This window comes from Garra rufa, chromosome 8 (genome assembly GCF_049309525.1).
Source record: "Garra rufa chromosome 8, GarRuf1.0, whole genome shotgun sequence".
Taxonomy (NCBI): domain Eukaryota; kingdom Metazoa; phylum Chordata; class Actinopteri; order Cypriniformes; family Cyprinidae; genus Garra; species Garra rufa.
The window spans coordinates 31,232,855-31,255,061 of NC_133368.1; the positions used below are offsets into that span (position 1 = coordinate 31,232,855).

The following is a 22,207-nucleotide window of genomic DNA, read 5'->3' on the forward strand; positions in this document are numbered from 1 at the left end:
ATAGATACAGATGAGTCCAAACATCAAAATAAAAAATGGACAACCCTTAAAAAAAAAATTCCCAATTAACTGATTCAGCAATAATAATAAAGGCCAAATCTAAAGTATGTCTGATGTAAAATCTTTCACTGAAAGCCTAACTGGTGTTTTAACTGTATAGAGTGGAACTACGTCTATGGATTTCTTAAAGGGTGGAGTGGAGGAATTATTAATTGGAAACACATGTCTGTCACACCCATGAGTTCCCCAAAACTTACCCCATATAATCTGAGCTTCAACATACGACTTACAACAACGCTTTTGAGTCTAACTCAGTGCAGAACGAGTATGCAAAATAGTGAACATGCCATTTATCCCTCTCAAACTAACTAGTCAACCACTAAAAACACTACTTAATGGCATAGTTTACCCAAAAATAAAAAAAATCTGTCAATTCAACTTTGGAACACAAATTAGTATATTTTGGATGAAATCCGAGAGCTTTCTGACCCTGCATAGACAGCAACACAACTGACATGTTCAAGACCCAGAAAGGTAGTAAGGACATCCTTAAAATAGTCCATGTGACATCAGTCGTTCAACCTTAAAATTTAATGAAGCTACGAGAATACTTTCTGTGTGCAAAGAAAGTAAAAATAATAACTTTATGGAACAATGTCTTCTCTTCCATATTAGTCTTTGATTCACCTTCACAAGATTATTGCATATGCGTCGTCTGACATACACACGAGAAAAAAAGTGTTCTCATAATATTGCGGTTGAACCACTGATGTCACATGGACTATTTTAATGATGTCCTTACTACCTTTTTGGCCTTGAACATGTCAGTTGCGTTGCTGTCTATATCTATTTTGGGTGAACTATCCCTTCAAATAGCACAAACTGATTGTCCTTTGCAGCTCTGCTAAGAATTTCTCAAGTAATCTTGCATTTTACTTAATTTTAATTTTCAGTAGGCCATTTTTTCATCAGAGGGTTGCAATAGGGCTCTTCCCAAAAAAAAGGTGAATTTAAGAAAAAAAGTTTTAACTAAAAAAAACGATTAACTCTAAAGTTAACCATAAAACTGCTCTGAAGTACTAAAAGAAAAGACAAATAATAAAGTTAACCTAGGCGAAAAATTGCACTTCCATAATGTACTTAAAATGCTTTATTTCCATAATGCCTAATATACAAAAAAATTCTTTAGTACTTCTTAAGATAATCTTAAGAACATCTGAGTGTACTCAAAACCATGAATATGAACTAAAATGTGCTTTAAATATACAATCTCTGTTTAAAAAAAAAAAAAAGTAATATTTAGTTACCACTTGTAGAACTAGTGTATGAAAGATGGGTTCAAGTGAACTACAAGTGGTAACTAAATACATTCTTTAATACAGAGACAGTATGTTAAAAGCACATTTGTGACCCTGGACCACAAAACCAGTCGTATGTAGCACGGGTTTGGCCAACAATACATTGTATGGGTCAAAATAATAAATTTTTCTTTTATGCCAAAAATCATTAGGATATGAAATAAAGATCACGTTCCATTAAGATATTTTGTAAATTTCATACCATTAGCAGTATGCATTGCTAAGAACTTTATTTGTACAATTTTAAAGTCGACTTTCTCAATATTTAGATTTTTTGCACCTTCAGATTCCAGATTTTCAAATAGTTGTATCTCAGCCAAATATTGTCATATCCTAAACCAGGGCTGCTCAACCCTGCTCCTGGAGATCTACCTACCTGCAGACTTTTGTTCCAGCCCTGCTCCAACACAGCTGTCTGTAATTATCAAGTGCTACTTAAGAGGTTAATTAGCTGGTTCAGGTGTATTTGTTTAGGGTTGGAGCTGAACTCTGTAGGATAGTAGATCTCCAGGAACAGGGTTGAGCAGCCCTGTCCTAAACCATACATCAATGGAAAGCTTATTTATTCAGCTTTCAGATGATCAAAAAATGTACCCTTATGACTGGTTTTGTGGCCCAGGGATACATTTTACTTTATATTCATGCATGGTGTCCCAAAATAGCACATTTGAGTACACTTAAGTACAAAATTAGTGTGTGAAAAGAATATGAAAGTGAACTTGTTTTTCAACTAGGAATATTTTACATTAAATATTTTAAGATTTTGATTTGGCTTTAGCACAGTAAGAACAAAAAAGCCAATTATTTAATTTTGGCTTCAATAATATCCTTAAACAGCATAAATGGGCCTTCATACATGAAAATATATAACCACCTTGTTTTGCAAAGGGTATCATCGTATTCAGGGTTTCTTGGCATCAAATACTTTGTAAATCAGTGTTAGAGTACTTAAATACACAATTATTCAAACTACACATGCATACTCCAGCTAATAAGCAAGATATTTGTCACCAAATACAGCAGACAGAGACAAAGTATCCGTGAATAGTGACACATTACAGGAAATCCACGTGATTACGGATCTATGTTGGGCTCGGGGCAGCAGCACAGCCCCGGGCGACTTACAAGCACGAACAACAGCGACGAAAGCTGGACTTTGCAAGACAAAATCTTTGACAAATTAGGCTGCGGCCAAAACGGCCAAGGCAGCTGTCAACAGGGAAGATTAGCATGCCATTCAAAATACAAACTTAAAGCTCATGTATCAAACCGAGCTGTTTAGTACTTTCCCTGAGTCAGTAAAAGAACAATATCAGAAACCGAAGGTTGGGTTTTTGTTTTAAATTTAGATTACCCTATTAGATTTATCTTCATTCTGACATGTCCTACAACATAAAAGTTGCCCTCAAAACCAAACTTAACCCAAGGAACATATATGCCGTGAGCTGCCAGCCCATCATCGGGATATAAAACACGTCTCTTGACCTTCAAACATGAAATGTACATTGCCTTGTCAACGACACACACACGCTAACCGTGCATGTGACCCCCTGTAAATATCCAGAGAATCTGACAGGTCGTAATAGTGAAACATCGCTAAGTGATCGCACCTGCATCCCGGCACAGGACACGAGAGTGGCAGGTTTACAAATGTGAAGAAAAGGGCAGGTGAAGGGAACTGTGAAGGAACTGCATCCACCGCTTCACACCGACTCCTCTGAAATTACACATAAGAGGGCTTTAAATAGCGCCCGCGGGCAGCTGTAGACAGTGGTTATTGATGGCATTCGACACAAATATAGACCACGCCATACACGGAATCGCGACACAAAACTTTGTTGTGTTCCCGCCGCGGGACAGGAGGGAATGGCTCAACCATATGTTTATCTCTTGCTGTACATATGATACCTTGATGGATGCTATGATGAAAGACTGAAAAGCTGTAACCTATTAGCTTGAAGCAACAAACCTGAACTCGTAAACAGAAAGAGATCAAACAGAGACTAGCTAGCCGAGACAATTATAAGGAAAACTTGACTCCTTGGTGTTCTATAATGAGCCTAAGGGCTAAATCCACTTCAGCTCTCCAGAGCTGATAATTAGGCTACAACTTTTTCACCCCTCCCAGTTTAGTTTCTGTCCACATACTTATGTAGGTCTGTCCCCATGCTATTCCAATCCCGACGGACAGAGGCCACTCAGCGACTGACTTGACGAGGGTGACATGCGATCCCATGTTACAAACTCGCAACTTGTTTCATGCCACCCCTTGAAAGGGAAGGCCAGCTGGTTTGCAAAGCAGACTGCACAAGTCCACTGAAGAAATCTAGACTAACTTTTTACAGTGTGGAACTGGTGGCGCCAAATTCTACAGAAAGTAGGATGTTAAAGCCTTTAAAATGAAAAATTAAACTGAATAGAAACCTGGTGATATTATCATTGCAACCAGTTAGTATACCTGATGAAAGTAAAGCATATTTTGTCCAAAATATACACATTTAAAACCAAAACTGTACAACAACACAACAATATAAACAACATTATGACTTTTTTTCGTACAACCAAGGATCATTAAAACAGATTTTACACAGGTGGAAAAGTCTATAATTCACGGATTTTAATTTTCATGTAATATACTAAAAATTATTCTTTAGTACTTTTTAAAATAATCTTAAGAACATCTAAGTGTACTTAAAATGAATATGAACTAAAATGTGCTTTAAATATACAATCTCTGTTTAAAAAAAATTTTTTAGTTACCATTTGTAGAACTAGTGCATGAAAGATGGGTTCAAGTGAACTACAATTGGTAACTAAATACATTTTTTAATACAGAGATAGAATGTTAAAAGCACATCGTATGTAGTACGGGTATCTGTAGCAATAGCCAAAAATACATAGTATGGGTCAAAATAATACATTTTTCTTTTATGCCAAAAATCATTAGGATATTAAATAAAGATCATGTTCCATGAAAATATTTTGTAAATTTCCTACCGTAAATATCAAAACTTAATTTTGTCATTAGCAGTATGCATTACTAAGAACTTAATTTGAACAACTTTAAAAGTCAACTTTCTCAATATTTAGATTTTTTGCACCTTCAGATTCCAGATTTCAGATTCCAAAAGTCTATAATTCACGGATTATAATTTGGCACATACTGTGGTATCTATATTGTGGTATATCCAAATTGGTACTGCAACGATACCATAAAGCGCTCTTGATGGTTTCTTGAAAGCAAACACTTGTTATAAAAAGTCAAAACATTCAAAAACTATAAACAAGTGTCTAGTGCAAAAAATAAAAAAAAAAAAAATATATATATATATTAGGGATGTGCGGTATACCGGTACTGTGAAAATACCGGTATTTATTTTTTTTAAACGGTACAATATCAAAAGTTTGCTCAGTTCGGTATTTCATCCGCTGTTCCGATTTTCACCACTATGCGGCAGTGTTCCGCAAACTGGCGTAAAACTGGCAAGCGTGATAACAGACAAACGGCAATGGATCACACAGATGAAACGCGCTCTGCAGCGGTCAAAGGAGCTAGCAAAAAAATGACTAAAAAGATATGTATATGTGAACCCATTTTATTCAGTCCCAAAATCACAATCCAACCTGTATCCTCTACTCTGTTGGGTTTTTTGTTGTTGTTGTTGTTGTTGTTGCATTCTGGTTGCATTCACATTTTCTTTGTGATAAAGACTGAAAATATGTGACCCTGGACCACAAAACCTTACATATAAATAAGCTTACATTTATATAAATAAGCTTTCTATTGATGTATGGTTTGTTAGGATAGGACAATATTTGGCCGAGATACAACTATTTGGAAATCTGGAATCTGAGGGTGCAAAAAAAAAATCAAAATACTGAGAAAATCACCTTTAAAGTTGTCCAAATTAAGTTCGTAACAATGCATATTACTAATAAAAAAAAATACATTTTGATATATGTATAGTAGGAATTTTACAAAAAAATCTTCATGGAACATGATCTTTACTTAATTTCCTAATGATTTTTGGCATTAAAAAAATCAATAATTTTGACCCATACAATGTATTTTTGGCTATTGCTACAAATATACCCCAGCGACTTAAGACGGTTTTGTGGTCCAGGGTCACATATATTAAGAGATTACTTTATTTTAATTAGATCTCTTTAGTTTTGTTTCTTCTAAAATAAAAATTGTAGTTTTTATTATTTTTTTGTAACAATTTCTTTGCACAGTTGCTCATAGAGTTTTCAATTCACCTATATTTGCCTGTTTCCTTTTTTTTTTTTTTTTTTTTTTTTACCTATGGTATCGATTTGGTATCGATACCAAGGTATTAGATCCTAGTATCGTACCGAAGTCAAAATTGTGGTATCGAGCCATCCCTAATATATATATATATATATATATTACACTTAAACCCTTTTTCATCTTTGACCTATATATATATATATATATATATATATATATATATATTAGGGGTGGGCATAGATTAATTTTTTTAATCTAGATTAAATCTAGGAATGAATCTAGATTAATCTAGATTAAAATGGCTAATTTGAATTCTGCTGAAGCCATTCAGAATATGTGTGCTACCCAAATAATGACTAAATGTAAGTCTTTGAGAATGGATCATAAAGCTCATAAAGCTGTTCTATGATAATTTGTTGATGAAAATAAATTATGTTCAATTAGATGTACTTGTGTTTACTAACTAACTAACAATGAAATAATTTTTTCTACCTATTAGATTGTGGGGTTTTTTAACGTCAACACCTACCCAACCCATTACATGTTACACCATACTTTTATTTTGACAGGTTGCCGTGAAGTTTCTGTGTATACAGTATGATATGATGCTAGTTTTCTCAAATGAAACGGTAAAAGTGACACTCACAGCAGTTTGGGAGATTGAGTTTATCTGTTCATGTGAGATGAAAATGCCAAAAATTACCGGGAGCGTCACGTGTGTTTTAGTATGCGTGTAGTAAAAGCTTGTCTCCGCCATGCATACATACAGCTAGGCAAACGGATTCAAATTAAAACGGTCTTTTTGCATTTCAGTTTTCACATACACTAGTCCATATCGCGATTTGAATTAAGTGACAGACCAACAGTTGATTTATGAATCCAAAAAACGACGAATTTACGTGGCATTTTGCTATAGTAGATTCGGTTTTTATGAATGGAGGACGACGCGATCCCGTCTGTATTTTGGCGGATTAGACTTAAACGCGCGACCATATTCTACAGTCTTCGGTATACATCTGCGTTAAACTATCAAGGTGAAAGTCATCATATCTTGCGTAGTTTAGACCCAGCTCCCAACCCAAATTTGAGAATAGATTAACGGCGATATTTTTTTTATCGCACGATAAGAGTTTCACGTTAACGCAGCACGTTAACGCCGATAACGGCCCACCACTAATATATATATATATATATATATATATATATAATCATCATCATCATCATATTATATATATATATTATATTATATATTTATATATATAAAATGCATATTACCTTACTCAAGAAATCACTATTTAAAAAATATATATTTATAAAATTAAGTTAAATTTTATTTCTAGAAAATTCCCATGGCAAATAGGAGCACTGAAATTGTGTCTTTACAGACTTTACAGATTGAAATTTACACTACCATTCAAAAGTTTGAGCTGATGTTGTTTTTATTTACTTATTTAATTTAATTGTTTTGTTTGTTTTACGTATTTGAAAGAAGGTGCATTTTTTGAACAAATACAAAAAATATTACAATTTAAAAATAACTATTATGTATTTTAATACATTTTAAAACAGTTTATTCCTGTGATGGTGACACTGAATTTTTAGCTGCCATTTTTCCAGTCTTCAGTGTCACATGATCCTTTAGCAATCATTCTATTTTTAAGTGGAAACTGTGATACTTTTTTCAAGACTTAATATTTTTAAGATAAGTAATATTTTTACTAATTACAATAACTCTATTCATCAAAGAAATCTGAAAATTTTTGAAAGTTCTATTCGGCTGTTTTCAACGTAATAATAATAATAAGAAATATTTTTTGAGCAGCAAATTAGAATGATTTCTGAAGGATCACATACTGGAGTAATCAAAAAATCTACTTTGAAATCACGGGACTACATTTTAATATATATTCAAATAGAAACAGTTATTTTAAGTAGTAAAAATATATTTAAAATTTTTACTGTTTTTGCTGGACTTTGAATTAAATAATAGGCTTGGAGAGCAGAAGAGACTTCTTTAAAAAAAACATTACAAATCTTACTGTCCAAAAACGTTATGTATACATGTAATATGAAATACAATCCAGAAGCTGCTAAAAGGGGTCAAACCCACCCACTACCTAATAACAAAGTGGCCAGTACCAGAAAGGAAACGCAAGACAAACAGAGCAGATCGTAAAATGACAGTCTTGCCGCTTGGATTAGCCTCAGAGAGCATGAGAATCCCTCCAGGGGCCCCACTGAACTCATTCTCCCTCCCTGTCTCCCTCTCGCGCACCCTCCCTGGAATGCAGCCATATCTCTGGCCCATAACTCTGCTGCACTGTGCCCGGCCAAACCAAAATAGGAACAGGAAGTGTGAGGAAGTGAAGTAAGAGCCGCCGCAAGGCAATGGAAGGCCCACACTGAGCCTTCATTGTGTCCCGCCTCTGACTTCCATCAGCCAGGTCATGTTTCACATGAAAACAAAACAGGTAAAGAACGGGGAAGGCTTGGGAACACCATGCCGAGATAATCCACAATGCCGTGCAGACAAGGAGGGATTCCGATTACTGACCACATCCACTGACCCACTTCGCTGAAGCCGTAACACCTTCCAAGATACGAAATAACAAAAAGGTTTTTTTTGAAATATTAGGCATATTTGACATATGCAAGCAGACTTGCCAATGGCTGCTGTCAATCCCAAACATGGAGAAACAACTAGGACAAAGCTTTGAAGTTCGACCTTTCTAAAAATACAGTACTATAACAAAGTGGCGAACAGGTGCTCCGTCTCTGTGCCGAAAATGTATCCGATGGACCTGGACAATGTCTTGGCACACTTTTCACAGGGTCATGCCAAAAGCTAAGCCTCAGTAAACAGCATCATCCAGTGACATATCTCCTATGTCGGTGCATTAATCAGCGCACACATATTAATCCAGGTACTAAAATGTTCTTTAGCTCAAAGACCAAGCCGTTAAGACAACGATTACTGCATTATGCAAGCGGTCCGTGTGTTTGTACGGCCAGACGAGATACGTCAGAGTCAGAGTTTAGTCTAACTCCAGTATCCAGGAAAAGACTTCAGTCATGCACTGATTTTAAGGGATTCTGTTTCTTAAGATACATGAATTGCACTCATTCCATCTGAAGTTTCATCATTTTATGCAACTTCCACTTTTATTATTAAAGAGTAAGTCATATGGTATTTTAAAGTGTCCTAATTTTGTGTTGGAGTCCTCTACAACAGTTTTAAATGCATCTAAGGTCAGAAAACAGAAAACAATTTTCTCAGAATATACATTTAGAATCATTTAGCAATGATTTCGAAATTCGTTTGAAGCAGTTCTGAGCTTAAAGGGATAGTTCACCCAAAAATGAAAACTTGATGTTCACCTGCTTACGCCCCGGGGCATCCAAGATGTAGATCACTTTGTTTCTTTAGTAGAACACAAACGAAGATTTTAACTCAAACTGTTGCAGTCTGTCAGTCATATAATGGCGGTCAATGGGCTCCACGGCTTTGAGAGTCAAAAAAACATACACAGACTAAACCAAATTAAACCCTGCACCTTGGGACAATGCATTGAGGTCTTAAGACACCAAACAATTGGTCTGTGCAAGAAACTGAAGAGTATCTTTGTTTGTGTTCTACTGAAGAAACAAAGTCACCTAGATCTTAGATGCCCTGGGGGTAAGCAGATAAACATCAACTTTTCATTTTTGGGTGAACTATCCCTTTAAGGTCTGTAAACCTCTCCCTTCCATAAGCCTACTCTGCTCTGATTGGTCAGCTGGCCAAGTCTGTTGTGATTGGTCTTTTCGCATACAATGCAAGCGAATTGCGCTCATAGCTGCTAAACGGTAAATAATGGTGTACACATTAGCCAAGTTCTAACATGACTAACTGATGAAATAATAGTTTGTAAACCAAAATATTACAATTATTAAACAAAGTAATTAGAACAACAACAGTCTACGCTAATCGACAAAGGCATAGAAAATAGTGGGTTCACAGCGAATTATCAAAACTATTTCAGTAAGACAGTAATATTGTGGTTGACCTGGAAACCTTAGGGTGCACTCACACTAGGCACGGTTGCCCTGAACCGAGCCCGAGTACGATTGTCCCCCCTTCCCACTCCCCCTCTGGCCTGCACTCACATAGGGTTTCAGCATTCGTGCCGGAGCACGCTTGCGTCATTATGTTGCGATGGTTTCAGGATAAACAGGAAGAGCAACGCTCGCGCTGAACGCGAAATAGTTAACTTTGTGGATAATTATTTTTAATCGTTTGGTCCGCAGTGGTCCACAGCCCTCTCAACGCCTATTGTTAAACAGGTCTATCGCCTTTGTGGCACGACAATTTTCACGCAATCGTGCTGCTCGTATGAGGAGGTTTTCAATTATCAGCTGAAGTGCAGCAATGACTTTGTAGCTTTGATTACGGACTACAAAAACGTTGATTACCTCGCAAAAGCGTGACATCACGCGTCCTGTTCCGTGCTTCAGCACGGTTAGCGCTCACACTGCACGCGAACCGCGCCCGAGTCCAACTGAACCATGCTCTGGCCCACCTCTTCCAAGCGGGCCAGGGACAGCTAAACGAGCCGCGCCCGGGCACGGTTCGGAGCACTCACACTAGTCAAACGAACCGCGCTTTGGTGGTCAAACGCACGGGCACGGTTCAAACTGCCTAGTGTGAGTACACCCTTAAAGCTTCACTAGGTATACATCACACATTAGCACAAAAAACTTGATATTTTGAGCACTCAATTGAAAAAGTACACATAACGTATTAATTATACTTACAGGTAGGGCTGCAGCGATTAATCGAACGATGTTGTGAGGCGCGTTTAGTCAATGAAGCTGGTACTCGAATTCGATTTTGAGCGCGATTTGGCGTGGCTTGTCAGTGATTTAAGGCGGGGTGTTTGAATTGCTGCTCCAGCTGAACGCACGTGATGGGGATTTAATACTAATCAAAGTACCGGCTTCATTGACTAAACGCGCCTCACAACATCGTTCAATTAATCGTTGCAGCCCTACTTACAGGTTGTGGCTTGTTGGTCCAAATAAAGAAGGTATTAGCAAATCCCACATTATACTTGCCAAGATTAGAGAAGCAGTCCTCAGTAAAATGACGAGCACAACAAAAGGTTCAAATTGTATTGCTGTGGTATTATGTTTTGGCAGTGAAAACAAAAAAACTAGCTTGTTCACATTTCGCTGGCAGGTGGGGATTATGCTAATATGTTACTGGTTACAGGCAGAAAATTCGAAAATATGACGACACGTTAAAGGGATGGTTCGGAGTAGAATTGACTTCATTGCTATGCACTCCGAAGCCCATGTAAATACCCCATCCAAAGTTTTTTTTATCTAAGTCAAACATTTATGGAGATATTAAGAGTTTTTCGAATTGCTTGTTACAGGAGTGAATGGTACATGTGATGTATCTCGTAAATTGCACCACTAAACGTGCAATTAATCTTACCAAACTTGTACAGTAGTGTAAATAGGTTATGTACTCACAAAACGCTGCATCAGAACATTTGTAAGTCCACCATGAGTGTTTTAAAAACACGTTTTACCCGAGAACTACTAGTCTCAGAAACTACAAGTCGACGTCACTTCCCTGGTTTGAAAAAAGCACGTAAAAGTCCTCCTACTACATCTGTCTGCATGTCAACTTGTAGGAGGACTTTTACGTGCTTTTTTCAAACCAGGGAAATGACGTCGACGTGTCGCCATTTGTAGTTTTTGAGACTAATAGGGATCGGCTAAAACGTGTTTTTAAAACACTCATGGTGGACTTACAAATGTTCCGATGCAGCGTTTTGTGAGTACATAACCTATTTACACTACTGTACAAGTTTGGTAAGATTACTTGCACGTTTAGTGGTGCAATTTACGAGATACATCACATGTACCATTCACTCCTGTAACAAGCAATTCGAAAAACTCTAATATCTCCATAAATGTTTGACTAAGGTAAAAAAAACTTCGGATGGGGTATTTACATGGGCTTCGGAGTACATAGCAATGAAGTCAATTCTACTCCGAACCATCCCTTTAAGGCGGTTTAGAGTCGACTCTTTCTTTTAAGAGACAATATCTTACTATAACTTTGCAGACTGTTTACATTGAAGGATAGCTACGTGCAAACTGCAAAATAGATATTTTTCGAAAATCCATATGACCAGCTCTTTAAATTATATTATAAAGACTGCAACTACATGAAAAAAAAAAAAAAAAAACTAAAGTGCATCGAACTGTAGAGCATGGTGCTAGCAGCATTATTATTCTTGCGCTGCAACAGAGATAGGAAAATATAATTTTTCTGCAAAAATTAATTTAAAAACCACATATGCACAAAACAGAAACAGCAGACAGGATGAATGAGAGCACAAATTCACTCTCTGACAGCAGGTGGCGCTTAAGGAACAGCGGTGATATAGCGTAAGCTTAGTTAATGTTGTAAACAAAACAGCGCTTCACTTTTAAATACTACATTACTATGCATTATATTAAAGTGAGATGAAAAGAAAAGAAGTTTTCTGAAGACAGTTTCCCTCAGAGATTCATATAAACTCCCAATTAAGTATTAAGGATTTTCTTCCAATGTTTTTCTGATTATTGCTGCTGAAAATGGCCAATTATTGTAATATTTTGGGCTGTACTAATTGGTTGGACCGGGAAAAACATTCTATAGAGTACTATAGACTGCAAGAGTGCAAAAAAGAGTCAGGTAGGTAAAATATTAGGCTAATTTCTTAAGTAATACCGCTTGTATGTATATTCACATTCAACTTTAGTTTGTCAAAATATTGCACCCTTTCTCTATAAGTCATTCTCTATATGATTTAGCAGCTTTCACACTTTTATCAGTGGTTTAGACAGCATAATTTAGCAGAACAACATATTCAGTAGTACATTAACCATACAATCCATACTGTTGTTTACATCCGAGTATCGCCAATGTGGCCACGCATCCAGGTAACTAAACAAATTGTGGCGTAAGTGCCAACCCTCTATTTTCTCCTCTTTGTGTTCGTCTTCAGTGTCTCTGGCTTAAACGGCCATTTACAGTTGGTTTATTTGACTAGTTAAATAATTAGTTGTGTTATTAATAGTTCTCTAACCATTAGTTAAGAAGTGTATGCAGTTAAAATGAATATCCTCTCAATCCACTACGCTAAAGTACATTTGCTGATCTTGTGCATGTGTTTTTATGCCATGAAAATATAAACAGTTGGATTTCTGTGATACACTAGACATTGTGGATGCAAATTTCACCCATTTTAAACTGGTAACAAACTAAAAGTAACATTTTCTAGTCAGCCAGCACAGATGAAGTTTTGGCTAAATTGCAAGAATAATTTGTGACTGCACTAGTAAGAACGAGCTGAAACTTGTAAACCACAGCATTGTTTTGCATTATGTCATTATATTGGAAAAGTAAAAATCTGTGAAGGCCAAAAAAAACCTTACTGTTAGACACAATCTAAACTGTCAACAACATACATACACTATTACAGCATACTATAAATAACACTAATTTGCCTCCACCACAATCCTTCAAGACTGACTTCTGCGTTTGAGGTGTGTTGAAGAAAAAACAGAGTTTCCAACTGGTAATTACGACTCTGTAGTGGCGTTCAAGAGTGTAAAACTTGTAAACACAACCATTACGACATGACCTCAAAGCGGCACTATTGTCGGCAAAATTGAGAGTGCAGATCCTCAAGTCAAGAATATCCATGGATTCCTCATAAGCATCAAGGCATGTCGAAACAAGCCACACATGAAGAACTGAACTATACTGCTGGACTCACACACGTGATGGCAGGTGCTATCATGTTTACTGTACGTGCCACAGCACTAATTTAGTTACTTTGATGTGGTCCAACTAGCGTGCCTCCCTTTCAGAACAAACAGGCAGTTTACAAAATGAAAGTGTAAAAAGATCTCACGAATAGTCCTTGCCTCGAAGACCACAGAAGCACCATTTGACTAATGCACACCTCAAGCTACTCAGTCTTCCCACGACTGATGAGGCAGCACTTTTGACAGACAAGCCATAACAGGGTAGCCTAGAATCTAGACGCACCCCTAGCGGCAGCAAATTACATTTGCTTCCAAGGTCAGTCTAGTTACTCTCAATTCACTTAAATTTCCGAAAAATCCAAGATGTACCGGGCCAATCACGAGTCGGTGGGCGGGCTTAACATGATGACGACTGACCTGCGACCATAAGTTCCGTCAGACATGAATTCCTGGTTCCGTGAATTAAGCGTGGAAAACTGAACAGTATTTATATATTTTTTTACTTTTGATACACAGGCACGTCCATGTGTCCTGAGCAGGAGCTCGTTACATGTGAACGCGCTGTGGTGTAGAATACGCAAACACCGGAAGCGATCTGTGGCGTGTATACGACACTCATTGTTTACACAGCACAAGAGATTGTGGATATAGCGGCTATTCAAAATGGTAATTACTTGCGCTTGTCCTGGTTGTTCAAACCCATTTAAAGCTGAAAAAGATTACGTTTGCTTGCGCAAACTCATCCTGGACTTTTTTTTTTACTTATTTCCCCTTTCGGTGTTTGCGTATACTACATCAAAGCGCGTTCACATGTGACGAGTCGAATCATAGATATGCTAAACTCGTGCTCATGACAGATGGACGTGGGTGTGTATCAAAGGTAAAAAGAAAATTATATAAATACTGTTCATTTTCTTGTAAAAACCGATCGTTTCGTGTCTTAGGACATCAATGTATCGTCACGAGCCGCAGGGTGTAATTTGGATTTGTCTGTGCATGTTTTTGTTTACTTTTAAAGGTTTAGTGCCCATCTATGTCTATTATTTGGCTGACAGACTGCACAGTGCACTGATTTTTGTTAAAAATCTTCGTCGCTCTGACTACGTCACCTGACCGACTACGTCTCTGATTGGTTGTAGCGCTATCCTATTGCGTGGAGAGGAGTTTGAAAGACAACCGTTTATCCCACCCCTCCGGTTGAGCCCTGTCTATGGAGAGTGCCCAGACCCTACATTTATGTGGGTCTGGCTTGCCAGGCTAATAACAGGGTCCTATGAAAACATAACCTAAGCTCAGGCAAAACCCACATATCAAACATGAATCTGATCACAACAGATAATAAGTGCCTGTAAAAAAAATCTCTTTTGAGAAAGACTCACGTTATATATACAGTTGAAGTCAAAAGTTTACATACGCCTTGCAGAATCTGCAAAATGTTAATTATTTTACCAAAATAAGAGGTATTTAGTACAGACCTGAATAAGATATTTTACATATTTACACATAGTCCATCAATAAAATTATACATTTATAAAAATTACCCCGTTCAAAAGTTTACATCCACTTGATACTAATATTGTGTTGTTACCTGAATAATCCACAGCAGTAGTGGGTTTTTTTTTTTGGTTTAGTTGTTCATGAGTCCCTTCTTTGTCCTGAGCAGTTAAACTTCAGAAAAATCCTTCAGGTCTCACAAATTCTTTGGTTTTCCAGCATTTTTCTGTATTTGAACCCTTTCCAACAATGACTGTATGATTTTGAGATCCATCTTTTCACACTGAGGACAACTGAGGGACTCATATGCAACTATTACAGAAGGTTCAAACGCTCACTGATGCTCCAGAAGGAAAAAACGATGCATTAAGAATTTGAATCAGTTGTCTTCTGGAGAACATGAAAGTATCTTCTGTATCTTCTGAAGGGCAGTACTAAATGAAAAAAATATGATAATTAAGCAAAATAAGAAAAATGTACACATATTCATTCTGTTCAAAAGTTTACACCCCTGGCTCCTAATGCATCATTTTACTTCTGGAGCATGAGCAAGCATATGAACCCTCTGTAATAGTTGCATATGAGTCCCTCAGTTGTCCTCAGTGTGAAAAGATGGATCTCAAAATCATACAGTCATTGTTGGAAAGGGTTCAAATACACAAAAATGCTGAAAAACCAAAGAATTTGTGAGACCTAAAGGATTCTTTTGAAAAACAGCAGACAGTTTAACTGTTCAGGACAAACAAGGGACTCATGAACAACTATCACCAAACAAAAACACAGCTGTGGATCATTCAGGTAACAACACAGTATTAAGAATCAAGTGTATGTAAACTTTTGAACAGGGTCATTTTTATAAATCCAACTATTAATTTCTCTTGTGGACTATATGTAAACATCTTTTATGTGAAATCTCCTATTTAGGTCAGTACTAAATAAAAAAATAACATGCATTTTGTATGATCGCTCTTATTTTAGTAAAATAATTAACATCTTGCAGATTCTGCGAGGTGTATGTAAACTTTTGACTTCAACTGTATATATTAACTAGTACATAAATTCCAGTAGTGCAACATTAAATACAATTTCTGACATGGATTTTTAATCACTAATATTTTACCATATCCAGTCTATGTGCATGTACTCACTAGACTTTTTGATCTTGATTACATTCAAATATTCCTACCTCACATTTGCATAAGGTTACATTTTTCTCAACTTTGTTCCAAGTTGCTTAAATTTGACAATTCTCATTAAAACTTCCAGTCAGATTGTTTCTGCAAGTCGCTTTTAGTCCAACACTGCTGAAAACAATGGTCGGAAAAATCAGTGGTTTTGTCAGCAATGTTCAGAGTTTAAAGAGTGACTCTGAAACCTAATATCACACATGGCTGTACAGTCAGTACATGCTCTTGATTCCTTTTCAACCACGTCATACTTTGCCTTATAACAATCTGTTTCGTTTTACATTCATAGGGGCAATCAGAGATGTAACTACCTAGTTCTGCAACATTCTCTAGGCACATCACAAAGACTTGCCCCATTTTTAACTATATAATACACCCTCCTAAATATTCCAGTGTATCATTTTCCTCAACAGGAGATTTTTAGATATGAGCACAAATACCTAATACATAAAAATGAAATGCTAAGGCAGATGGAAAGGGTCTGTGCACTGTACTGAACCTGCTACAGGCAGTGGTTTTCATCAAAACACAGGCCTGTAAGCCATCTCCATCTCTGTGTGCGCAAGAGAGGAAAAAGGAGTGCTGGTGAAAAACACAGCGGTTGGAAAAACAAGCAGTGAGGCTGACTGCTATGGCTTTAGCCTGTAGACGATCCTCCCCTGCTCTCAATGTAGTCGTCATCATTTAGAAAGCACACTTGTGTTCATTCAAACACATTCTTGAAACATTTCAGCATTAGTTTTAAAACATAAGAAACTGCTAAACTCTACAAAGATTTATTTATAGGATTACCCTATGATTTATAGTTTATAAAGTTTTAAATATGGATATTTTTCCTCACACAAATGCATCAATTCACTACAGAAAGCCTTTATTAACCCCCTGGAGCCATGCGGAGTACTTTTTATGATGGATGGATGCACTTTATTGAACTTCCAAATCTCAACAGCCATTCAACTGCCATTATAAAGCTTGGATTTTTTAATATAACTCTGATTGTATTCAACTAAAAGAAGAAAGTCCTATACACCTAGGATGGATTGAGGGTGAGTAAATCACGGGGTAATTTTCATTGTTGGGTAAACTATCCCTTTAAAGCCAAAAGTAAGAATGTAATAAGCAAAACTAAAGCAGAACTACATCAATAGTGTTGCAAACTGTCCATACTTTAAAAAATTAAAGCTCCAAATGGGTGTTTTTGCAGTGATGTCACTGAAGAACCATTTTTGGTTCCCCAAAGAACTTTTCAGTGAATCGTTCTTAAAAGAACCATTTTGAAGAACATTTAAAAAATCTAAAGAACATTTTTCCACTATAAGGAACCTTTTCTGCATTTGAAAGGTTCCATGGATGTTTAAGGTTCTTCATGGAACTATCGATGCCAATAAAGAACCTTTATTTTTAAGAGTGTAATAGCTCAAACAGGCCTAACTTATCAAAATAAAATGTTAAAATACATATGTGTGAAATACACAACATCATACTTATTTTGACCCCTACTTTATATATATTTATAATTTCAATTATTAAAAATGGGTAAAACTTTTAAAGCAATTTAAAGAATGGTGGCAAAGATTATTTTGGCATATGAAGTACTGAATGACATTTAGGGCTGGGCGATATGGCAAAAATGTAATCTCGATATTTTTTTCCCCATATTGAACGATAACGATATATATTTCGATATAAGCTGTTGATGTTGCCAGCTTTAAAATAGTATCCCAACAATGACTAAAGCCACAAAAATGAAAGGGTTCATTAAATTACATTTAAAGTATAGTTTATTAACAAAAACAGATTACAGATTTAGCCTTAAAAATTAAAACAACTTACTAAAATAAATTAAAAAAATAAAAGTTGTGACAGAGTATGGTAAATGAGAGTAAATGTACAAAATGTAAACATAAAATTATTGTAAAAACAATTTGTAACACAATTATTTATTTATTTATTATTATTATTAACACAATTGTTTATTTTCTCTATTATAGGTTGAGCTATTTAAATTAGAGGCAACCACTGTATTTTGAAACAATCTACAGTATAAATAACAAAAAATTACGACACGGTTCTTTCTTAATCGTATTAAGTGCAGATAATTCAGCCATAATCTAAGTAGGCTACTCTCTAAATATTCAAAGTGCAAATAGAGACGGATATTTCAAGCATGATACAGAGCTATAGACATACACAACCTATCATAGCCTACATACAAATAACAGCCTAGATATGTCATGTAGCCTTATTTGCGTGCATTGGGGGGATTAAAATTGCTTTTGAATGCGCGTGCGTTTTTTGCTTTCGGTTTCAGTTTTAACAATCGCGCCAAACTCTCAGCTGAGCTAAGAGTCACTTTTCAGGTAGCCAAACCACTTATATAACGGAATTCGTGCTACCTTTTTTGTCGACAATTTCAACATCTTTGGATAATAACTCGAAGTTAGTTTCACTTTCGTCGCTGCTTCCTCTCTCTTTTTTTTGTCGTCACTGGTGTTAAGTTTGCTTCGCAAAGTGCGGTAGGAAATGAACTTTGTACTTTAACGTGCACTAGCACGCTGTACGCTGATTGGCTGTTGTTGCATATTTCTACTGTGTGATTGGCTCTTAGATTAATCCATATCGAGCAAAAAATGTCTAGAGCCTATCATCGTTATTAACATAAATTTTATCGCGATTCGATATGATATCGTTTATCGGCCCAGCCCTAATGACATTTATGACATTTTAGCAGGTGTCTTCTGTAAATCATGTTAAATATGTACAATATAGCCATTGATTTTTCTTCACAAAAAAGGACACATTTTAATGTATGAAAAAGACTATAAAAAGCTATATTAAACATCAAAACTATCTGCTTTAGAATTTTAACGAAATAACGAAATATAACTAATTATAAGGTATCAAAATTAATATTTTAAATAAATCAATTATTGCCAATTATACCAAATTGTAATTTAAATGCAGTGCTAATCTAAGACATTCTTTTTTTTTTCAAATATTAAAATAAATATAGAATTATTTTTACAATTTAAAATAACAGCTTTCTATTTGAATATATTTTAAAATTTAATTTATTCCTGTGGCCAATGCCATTTTTTATTATCATTAGCAATATTAACATTCTCAACAGGTTTTTTGGGGGGATTCTTTGATGAATAGAAAAAGTGAAGAAATGATAGAAATTAATTATTTTATTTAGCAAGGATGCTTTAAATTGAGATAAATTTCAGATAAATGCTGTTCTTCTGAACTTTCTATTCATCAAAGAAACCTCAAAAAATTCTACTCAGCTGTTTTCAACATAGTAATAATAATAATAAATGTTTTTCGAGCAGCAAATTAGAATGTCAGAATGATTTCTGAAGAATCATGTGATTGGAGTAATGATGAAAAAAGTTCAGCTTTGAAATCACAGGAATAAATTATATTTTAAAACAGAAAAACAAAATAGAAAACAGTTATTTTAAATAGTAAAAATACTTTAAAATGTTGCTGTTTTTGCCCTTAAATGCAGCCTTGGTGAGACTTCTTTGAAAAACATTACAAATCTTACTGTTTAAAAACTTTTGACTGTTAGTGTATATTTAATAAATCTTACTAGTTTTTTTTTTTTTATGTATATGCATGGATATATATAAATATGATGGCTAAGCAAACAAAATAAGAGAAGTAGCTAGATGTGATTAGCAATGTGGAAAATATATTTAGTTTACATCACAGAAATCACAAACCAAAGACAGCAGATAAGCAACACTGCAGGGAAGGCTTAGTCAAAACATTTTGGCATCTGAAATCTTCAACATTTTTCCAAAGAGAAAAAAAAACAAATCAAACAATCAGAAAATAGCTACAAGAGACCTTGCTTACTGAGACATTTTTTTTTTCAAATATTAACATAAATATAGATTTTTTAAAATACCAGTCAAAAGTTTTTGAACAGTAAGATTTATGTTTTTTTAAAGAAATCTCTTCTGCTCATCAAGCCTGCATTTATTTGATCCAAAGTACAGCAAAGACAGTAATATTCTGAAATATTTTTACCATTTAAAATAACTGCTTTCTATTTTAATATATTCTAAAATCTAATTTATTCCTGTGACCAAAGCCATTTTTTTAATAATATTTTAAAACTTGTTTTTACAGGGTTTTTAGGATTCTTTGATGAATAGAAAGATCCAAAGATCAGCATTTACCTGCAATAAAAAGCTTTCACATAAATGCTGCAAGAAAATAGCTACAAGAGACCTTTGTGTCCCTACAAAGTAGCTAAAGTTGTTCATATTTACCTAAAAAGTCAAATAATCGAGTACAGAGTCACTTTGCATCTGACCTTCGACCTGCAAACACTCTATCTTGCTTACTGTGACATTATAACCTATGACATTTCAATAATATTATCCGTCAAAAGTTCATACAGCTCACTGATTTTATTTTGCAAGATCTTACAAACTTGCCATCAAAAGTCTTAAATGCTTTAAGCTAGAATTACACAATTGCACCACTTCCAGTTTTATCATTTTATAATTTTGATGACTTTGTGATCATCACAAAATCAATAAAGCATGCACAGGCGCATCCAAAATTTTAACAAATAACTAATTTTCATTTTACATGCGCTTTCTTAATCATTCAATGAATCTTTTGCACATTCAAGCCAACCACAACAGTTTAAGACAATAAACATCAACACAACAACAGTTCATGTGCATTCTCGCACTGACACCATAGCAAAAAGACATAATCTGAAAATCAGAGATAAGAGAGGCTAGCAATCTGCCATTACCAAACTATGACTACACCATGCAATCTTTTCTCGTGATAACCTGTCACCTGAGGAGGGACTCAGAGTCATTCATTATAAGTTAAGTGCGTACATAAGCATAAAATGACAGGTTAGAGTCAGACGATGTAGTACAGCACACTACAAAGTAAACAAGAACTACAGCCTTCCCCAAACGTCAGTGAAGAGTGTCATCAAGGACACGCCCCCTCAACTTCAAAGCCTTCACTCATAGAAAAATAACAATGATAATAATAAAAGTTGTTTTCTGAAATGGCATGCAAATGAAGCTGGTGAATGCAATGAACCTGCACTGTAGTATTATAATGAATGGGCTCGATCTTCATCCTCAAGATGCCTCAACTGTCACCAGCCCAGTGGATATCACATGTTTTTGTAGTGTTCTGATGTGCGGAAATGTGTGACTGAACACTTTGTTTTCTATAAAGTCTAGTCGATGCGGCATTTTGACGTTATGAAAGTTTGTATGAAGCCGAAGCGGCGGCCGCGCACATTTTGACATGTGCCGACTCCAAACTTTCTCTCAACTCACCTCTGTCCCGTAAAGGAGCACTGGCTTCTTCATCCCTGCTCACTTGCGTGATGATCGAGGAGGACGGGTGGTCCATGAGATCCGTAAAGCCAGTAAAATCGCAAGTTAAAAGGGGTTTCCGTATTAAAATCTTTCCGCTGGCTACGATTGAATTGAAAAAAGAAAGGAAAAAACCTCCCTGCAAATGCCCCCAAAAAAGCAAAAGACTTTTACCGCTTAAAAACATTCATAATGCGACACCATACGCGGCCGAATGGGATACCTATGCTGTTACAAGTTAGACGACATGAAGAAAATTAAATAAAAATAATTATCAAAAGTTCAGTTCCTAGTTGATAACTTTTCACAACATGGAGTTCGGCTCTGCTCTCAATTTCAACATACAAACATGGAACTCGACGGTTTCAAGGCACCCTTCGTCTTAAAGGGGCAACGACAACTTTAAGGCTATATGACCACTGGGCTATATGAGGCAGTTTATGAATGCCTAATATGTTAGGAATCAGAAGAAAAACAAGCGTATTTCCATCTGTAGGCATCTCTTTTAGTACTTGTTGAAAAGCAACATTTAATAATCAATACGAAGTTGGCTTCGCAAACCAAAACATCTTAGCGGAACTATAGTTTAGATAAACACAAAAATATAGTACAATATATTTAGCTGATTTTTGCTGTTGAAAATGGTCAAGTATTATGTTTTGGGTTGTACTAATCATTTGGACCGGGAAAACGTTTACATTAACAAATAAAGGAAAAGAGTGCAAAAAACTG

At 35.7% G+C, this 22,207-nt stretch overlaps 1 protein-coding gene across 1 annotated transcript in view; it reads right to left on the bottom strand.

The window, feature by feature from the left end:
• Nucleotides 1-21,809, bottom strand: part of ctdsp1 (CTD (carboxy-terminal domain, RNA polymerase II, polypeptide A) small phosphatase 1) — a 41,271-nt gene extending 19,462 nt beyond the window's left edge. Inside the window, exon 1 of the mRNA XM_073845749.1 lies at nt 21,437-21,809. Within this exon, the coding sequence (XP_073701850.1) occupies nt 21,437-21,662 (226 nt within the window). The 5' untranslated portion in view covers nt 21,663-21,809. The remainder of the gene's footprint in view (nt 1-21,436) is intronic.
• Between the last annotated feature and the right edge of the window lie 398 nt (nt 21,810-22,207).